The sequence below is a fragment of the Cebus imitator genome, unplaced genomic scaffold (genome assembly GCF_001604975.1).
Source record: "Cebus imitator isolate Cc_AM_T3 unplaced genomic scaffold, Cebus_imitator-1.0 Scaffold538, whole genome shotgun sequence".
Lineage (NCBI taxonomy): Eukaryota > Metazoa > Chordata > Mammalia > Primates > Cebidae > Cebus > Cebus imitator.
Window position 1 is genome coordinate 63204 of NW_016107853.1, and position 8067 is coordinate 71270.

General features: G+C 38.1%; 1 protein-coding gene across 2 annotated transcripts in view; it reads left to right on the forward strand.

Annotated features, from left to right (window-relative positions):
* AKAP10 (A-kinase anchoring protein 10) overlaps window positions 1-8067 on the forward strand; it is an 86568-nt gene that overhangs the window by 59199 nt on the left and 19302 nt on the right. For both annotated transcript variants that reach the window (XM_017514909.2, XM_017514910.2), the window contains one exon: window positions 5315-5424. In XM_017514909.2, the coding sequence (XP_017370398.1) occupies window positions 5315-5424 (110 nt within the window). The remainder of the gene's footprint in view (window positions 1-5314; window positions 5425-8067) is intronic.

Below are 8067 nucleotides of genomic sequence, written 5' to 3' on the forward strand. Positions count from 1 at the left end.
TCACCATGTTGACCAGGATGGTCTTGATCTCTTGACCTCATGATCCACCCGCCTTGGCCTCCCAAAGTGCTGGGATTACAGGCGTGAGCCACCGCACCTGGCTGATTTCTTTTTGAATTATGGTGCCACATTGTATATTCCCTTAACCTTTTTTGGGTTTTTTGGAGTGCTTTCATATATTAAACCATACCAGATTCTCCTCAAAATCACATAAAGTAGAGTATCCTAAGACAAGAAATCTATGGAAGCATAAAGAACTGATTTTATTAAAGTCACACAGTAAACGACAGAGCCAGAAATATTCCCCTTCCAGTGTCCTTTACCATAAGCTTAATATAGCATAATAATTTTCTCTATGTGTATATATATATAATTTAAAACTTAAAAATTATAAGCATTAGAACCTGGTTTTAGCTGAAGCATAATAATTTTCTAATTCCTATTGATAAATAACCCTTTGAATTTGAGAGTATTATTGTATTGCCATTAACAAAGCTCTCCTGAGTATCTCTTTCTCCTGTTAAGTTTACCTAGGAGATAACCTGCTGAGTGTGGTTGCCACTTTGGTTTTTTCATATAGGCTAAATGTCTTGTTTTTATTTAGGCACTTAAAGAAGGTCTAGGTGTTAACCATAAAATATATTTTTATGTCTTTTGTTGATGTATACTAATACATATAGAAAACTGCACATATCATAACCTTATACACCTTGAAGAATTTTCACAGGCAGAACGAATCCATGTGACCCAGCATTCAGATCAAAAACAGCATTATCAGCGCCTTTAGAAGCCCTCCTGGCAGCTGCTATCCTGACTTTTGATGGCATAGATTAGCATTACCTGTTCTTGTCATTTTATAAGTAAAACCATACTGTATATTCTTTTTTTGTACAGCTTTATTGCGCCAATTCACATTTACATCGTACAATTCATTGGTTTTTATATGGTCACAGTTATGTAACTATCACCATTGGTTTTTTGGGGGGGTTTCTTTTGAGACTTTTTTTTTTTTTTTTTTTTGAGACAGAGTTTCACTCTATTCCCCCAGGCTGGAATGCAATGGCACATTCTCGGCTCACCGCAACCTCCGCCTCCCAGATTCAAGCAATTCTCCTGCCTCAGCCTCCCTAGTAGCTAGGATTACAGACGTGCACCACCATGTCTGATTACAGCCCGGCTAATTTTTGTACTTTTAATAGAGACGGGGTTTCTCCAAGTTGGTCAGGCTGGTCTCTAACTCTTGCCAGGTGATCTGCCCATCTTGGCCCAAAAGTGCTGGGATTACAGGCATGAGCTACCATACCCAACCTCACCACATCGATTTTAAAACATTTTTTCCACTCTGGATGGAAACCCAATTTACTTAAACTCCAAATCGTTCACTCTACCGGCCCTAGGCAACCCCTAGTCTACTTTTTCTCTATAGAGACAATAAATTTGCTGATTCTGAACATTTCATAAAAATGGAACCATATACTGTATGGTCTTTTGTTGCTGACTGTCTTTCACTTAGAATCATGTGTTCAAAATAGCATCACGTTATTTATGTTTAGCATGTGTCAGAACTTTATTCCTCATTATGGCCAAATATCCCATTGCAAGGATATATGACGTTTTGTTTACAGTTGATGGACAGTTGAATTGTCCCTTCCTTTCTGCCGTTATCAATAATGCTGCTGTGACCATTTGAGTACACATTTTTGTGTGGATATAGGTCTTTCTCTCCCCCTCCTCTCCCCCTCCCCTCCTCCCTCCTCTCCCCTCCCCCCTCCTTTCCCCTCCCCCCTCCTCTCCCCTCCTCCCTCCTCTCCCTTCCCCCTCTCCCTCCCCTTCCCTTCCATTGCCCAGGCTGGAGTGCAGTGGCACAATCTTGGCTCACTGCAACCTCCACCTCCCAGGTTCAAGCAATTCTCCTGTCTTAGCCTCCTGAGTAGTTGGGACTACAAGCACCTGCCACCACGCCTGGCTAATTTTTTTGTGTTTTTTAGTAGCAACAGGGTTTCACCATGTTGGCCAGGCTGTTCTTGAACTCCTGACCTCAAGTGATCCGTCCACCTCAGCCTCCCAAAGTGCTGGGATTACGGGCATGAGCTACCGCACCCAGCCAGTTTTTTTTTTAAAGGACAGGATCTCATCATATTACCCAGACTGGTCCCAAACTCCTGGGTTCAAGTGATCCTCTTGCCTTGGCTTCCCAAAGTGTGGGGATTATAGGTGTGAGCTACCTTGTTCAGCCCCTTTGCCCATTTTTAAATTAGATTGGCTTTTTATATTGAGTTTCAGGAGTCCTTTATATAGTCTAGATAAATGTCCCTTATCAAATCCTTTATTTCCAGATATATTATTCATTCTGTGAGTTGTCTTTCCTGTACCTTTTTTTTTTTTTTTTTTTTTTTTTTTTTTTTTTTTTTTTTTTTTTTTTTTTTTTTTTTTTTTGAGATAAGGTCTTACTTTTTGCCCAGGCTGGAGTGCAGTGGCACAATCACAGCACTGCCACCTCAACTTCCTTGGCAAAAGAGATCCTCTCACGTCAGCTTCCGGAATAGCTGGAATCATAGGTATGCACTATCACACTCAGCTAATTCTTTCTGTTTGTAGAGACAGATCTTACTGTGTTGCCCAAGCTGGCCTCAAACTCTAGGCTCAAAGTGATTCTCCCACGTCAGCCTCCCAGAGTGCTGGAATTATAGATGTAAGCCACACCCAACCTGTCTTTTCACTCTTATTAGCGTCTTCCTGCCTCAGCCTCCCAAGTAACTGGGATTACAGGCACCCACAACTATGCCTGGCAAATTTTTTTTGTATTTTCAGTAGAGACAGAGTTTCACCATGTTCGCCTAGCTGGTCTTGAACTCCTGACCTCAGGTGATCCACCTGCCTCAGCTTCCCAAAGTGCTGGAATTACAGGTGTGAACCTGTGCCCGGCCAAAATATTGCCATCTTAACAATATCGTATTTTAGTTTATGAACATAGATAAATCTTCATTTATTTATGTGTTCTTGAATTTCAGCAAAATTTTGTAGTTTTCAGAGTAGAACCCTTTTACCTCCTTGGGTCATTTATTCCTATGTTTTAAGTTCTTTTTGATGCCATTATAAATAGAATTGTTTTCTTAATTTTATTTTCAAATTGTTGATTGAGAAAGCATAGAAATATAAGTGATTTTTACGTATTGGTCTTGCAATTTCAACTTTGCTAAATCTGATTGTTAGCTTTAATAGTTTTCTTGTGAATTCTTTAGGATTTTCTATATATAAGATCACGTCATTTATGAATAAAGATCGTTTTCTTTCTTCTTGTCCACTTTGGGTGCCTTTCATTTCCTTTCCCTGCTTAATTTTTCTGGCTAGAACTTAGAGTACAAGTTGAATATAAGTGGCAAAAGCAGAAATCTTTGTCTTGTTTTTGATCTAATAGGGAAAGCTTTCAGTTTCATCATTTAATATGATATTAGGTGTGAGTTTTTAATAAATACCTTTTTTCAGGTTGAGGAATTTCCCTACTATTTCTAATTTTTTAAATGGTCTTCTTTTAAAAATTGTGAAAGGGTGTTGAATATTGTTGTGTTCTTTCTGTATCAGTGTAAATGGTCGTTTGAGTTTGGGGTTTTATTCTATTGATGTGAAATACTAATTGATTTTCAGATGTTAAATCAGCCATCCATGCCTGAGATGAATCTCACTTGGTCATGGTGTATAATCTTTTCAATATGCTGCTGGATTCCATTTATTGGCATTTTGTTGAAGATTTTGTATCTGAATGCTTAAGATAACATTTATACTCCATCAGAAATCAATTGACCATAAATGTGAGGATATATCTGTGGGTTCTTGATTCTCTTCCATTCCGAAGATAGAAATACATCCATCTGTATGTCCGTCTTTATGCCAGCACCATATTCTCTTGATTGCTATTGCTTTGTAATAAGTTTTGAAATCAGGAAGTAAGAGTGAGATTTTGGTATCTGAGTAACAGTTCTCATAAGAGTTAGTTGGAAAGTATTCCCTCTTCTTTATTCTGGTTCCTCTTTCTTTTTTACTTAACTGCGTATCTTGGAAATTGTTCCTTCTCAACACATAATGAGAGTCCCTTTCCCTACCTGCCACCCCCGCTGTAAAGAATTCTGTAATTGTCTGTTCATTTATTTTATTAACCTATTACTTAGTCATGGACATTAAGCTTGTTTATGTCTTTTATTTTAAACAATGCTGCAATGAATAATCTTGTATATAAGTCATTTTCCATCAATATGAGTCTGTCTGTAACTGAAATTTTAGAAGTTGAATTTCTAGGTCAACCTATGGCTCTGTATTTCACAAAAGTACCATTTCTGGCTTTTCTTGTGGAGGTGGAGAGTAGGAGGTAGAATGCTGGAGGGGAACTTGCTGTACTTAGCTAGCTAGTCATTTTAGAAAGGTTTCCTTCGCTTCTTTTTGTCATATGGCCTCACCAAGAATCAAAAACATTCCTATTTATCCTGTAAACGTACTTTAAAAAGGCTTTACTATCCAAGATACATATTTCTGGATGGATGAGAGCTTTTCACACTTAGGAAATTATGCAGGAAATTATGCTGCGAGTACAGCACACACATTTGTTGGAACTTAGGTCATTAAGAATGTTTTATAAATTCATATATTATACATTTTATTTTATTGCTTATTTTTTGAGACAAAGTCTTCCTCTGTAACCCAGGCTAGAGTGCAGTGGTGTGATCTTGACTCAATGCAACCTCCACCTCCTGGGCTCAAGTGATTCTCATGTCTCAGCTTCCTGAGTAGCTGGGATTACAGGCATCTGCCACCATGCCTGGCTAAATTTTGCATTTTTAGTACAGACAGGGTTTCACCATGTTGATCATGATGGCCTCAAACTTCTGGCCTCAAGTGATCACCTGCGTCAGCCTCCCAAAGTGCCGGGATCCTTGTATTGGGTAAAAGATGAATATTGGCGGCTGCATGGTGGCTCATACCTGTAATCCCAGCACTTTATGAGACTGAGATGGGAGGAGTGCTTGAGCCCAGAAGAGTGAGGCTTCAGTGAGTTGTGATTGTGCCATTGCACTTCAACCTAGGGATTACAGGCTTGAGTCTCTGTGCCCGGCCTCTACATTTTAATATTGTGTATTCCTCTTTTAGCTATAATGTGAGGTTACATTTCAGAGTCATTTCTGTTAAGCATCTTAGTGGTGATGAGGTAGAGTGAAAGTTATTTCTATTTCAAACACTGAAGAAAATTTTGTACAAATCTGTCACATTCCAAGCCCAGGACTGATTGTTTCATACACTTCTAATTTTACAATTTCTATTGTAGTCCAGCGTGAAAAAAGCCAGTATTAAAATACTGAAAAATTTTGATGAAGCGATAATAGTGGATGCTGCAAGTCTGGATCCAGAATCTTTATATCAACGGACATATGCCGGGTAAGCCTAGTTCATGTGTAGAATATTTACAAGTGTAAGTAGCTTTGCATCTTTTTAAATTTTTAATAAATTTTACATTTTTTCTAATCTATTATTATATGCCCAGAACTTTCACTTAGAGTGTGCAGTGTAAGGTGATGGTTAAGTGTAAAGTCTCTGGAGTGACTTCCAGGATTTTAATCTTGGCTCTGCCGTTTATCGGCAAGCTGCTTAACCTCTTGGTATCTCAATTTTTTCATCTATAAAATGAGAATAATAAAGTAAAAAGATGCTACATCATTTACTGTATGCAGCATAACTGATACTTGGAAAAATTATTTCTTTGAGTTTAAGAATTAACTTGGTTGTTCATTTTAGCCTGTAATAAAAAGATAGTGATTCATAGGATATTCCACTTACTGAAATTTACCACAGATCTAATCATAAAATCACTTTCTCTTCACTAAAGATGGCTTGCTTAACATGTAAATGCGTGTAAAGGCTTGATGACCCTTCCCTAATCCGTACCTCAGTTCCCAGCAGTACTGTGAAAAAGGGATTTCAACATATTTAATTGCTTTCAGTAGAAAGTAACAGTGGTTTTGGGAGACTGAGGAGTCTGGAAAGTACTTGAAGGAAATAAAAGATTTGTTTGACCACACTGTCTTTCGAAAGCCAGCTTTTTCATCTGCATCAGATTTGTATAGTGATCTTTATTTCTTCTTTTAGAAAATAATGGACAATAAACCTAAATGAGTTCATTCCCAAAGATAATGTTTATTTTAAGGAGTGGTTCATTTATTTAAGACCTTACATAAAGTCTATTAATTGTGCAATGTTTTACTTCTGTAATTTTGTGTGTGTAATGTAAATATATATGTATTTTTTAAATGTATAAAATGAAGCAGAAAAGAGAAATGATAATTTTTCTTCATTTTTAAAGATGATCTTTGCTGGGTGTCGTGGCTCGCATTTGTAATCCCAGCACTTTGGGAGGCCAAGGCAGGCAGATCACTTGAGGTCAGGAGTTCAAAACCAGCCTGGCCAACATGGTGAAACCCCATCTTTATTAAAAATAAATAAAGATAGTTTTTAGGGCAGGCACAGTGGCTCATGCCTATAATCCCAGCACTTTGGGAGGCCGAGGCGGGCGGATCACGAGGTCAAGAGATCGAGACCATCCTGGGCAACATGGTGAAACCCCATCTCTATTAAAAAATGCAAAAATTAGCTGGGTATAGTGTACACCTGTAGTCCCAGCTACTAGCGAGGCTGAGGCAGGAGAATTGCTTGATCCCAGGAGGCGGAGATTGCAGTGAGCCGAGATTGCGCCACTGCACTCCAGCCTGGTGCCTGGCGACAGAACAAGACTGTCTCAAAAAAAAAAATTAAAAAGATGGTTTTTAGCATTTGTTTTAGTTATATGATTTTAGCATCTTCCTGAAAATTTTCTTAAGGCAAATAAATTTCTATCAGTTGGTATATTGGCACTCACATCTGAAATAACTTATTAGGAAGGATATCTCTAAAATAAGATGTACTTTGCATGAAATAAACTGATTGTTGATGTCACAGAATTTTTCTTTTAACCAACTTGACAAACGCATTATCCTTGACCTCAAGTGATCTGCCTTCCTCAGCCTCCCAAAGTGCTGGTATTACAGGCATGAGCCACCGCACCTGGCATTATCCTCATAAAAAATTAAATTCATAGTTAAGTTTTGCCACGACCAGCTGGGTTGTAGAGACCCCAACCCAGGCGGCACTGAAGGAATTAAGAAACAGAAACAAAGGTAGTATGTAAAAATGGGATCATAGTGGGATCATCAGGGATCTGCCAGCATTTCCCAGCTGACAGCCCAGAGCAGACTCTGACTCACGTATTTATTCTTGTGAACAAGTGATTTTTTTTTTTCTTTTTTTTTTTTAAGATGGGATTTCACCATGATGGCCAGGCTGGTCTTGAACTCCTGACCTCAGGTGATCCACCCAGCTTGGCCTCCTAAAGTGCTAGGATTATAGGTGTGAGCCACCGTGCCCAGCCACTAGTAATTATTTTTAATAAGCAGGTGCTCAGTGTTTCTTCATAGAATAAAGATAGACTACACAGGCAGATAGTGCCTATTCACTACTAAAATAGAAAAAAGCTAAAAAACACTCTGCAAGTCAGCAATGGGGACAAGGTCAAATATCCTGTGTTTTAGGAGCTGGTTTAACTAGTGTATGACCAGTACATACTGCTTGCTTATTCTAGCAGTTTCCTGCCTGGGGATGGCTTGATGTTCCTTGCCATTGCCTCTCAGCAAACAACATATACTGGTGACAGAGCGAGACTCCATCTCAAAAAAAAAGAATACTTCAGACTTTTAATTTTTTTCCAGTCTTAGGTTTTTTGCTAAAGAGATTGGGTTTCTTTTGGTATATCTGTTGATCAGGTTTTTTCTTCTATGAATTGACTGTTCATCCTTTTACTTGTTTCTGTTGGGTGGCTTTTAATTAGTGACTTGTTAAAATTCTGGATGTTTCTTTCGCATGACCCTTCATTATTAAAAAAGAATTCTGTCTGTTTCTGGATATTAAACTTTGGTTGATAATATCTTAAAAATAAGACACTTACTGTGTTACTGTGTTTCTTGCTTTTTTTTTTTTTTTTTTTTTTTTTTT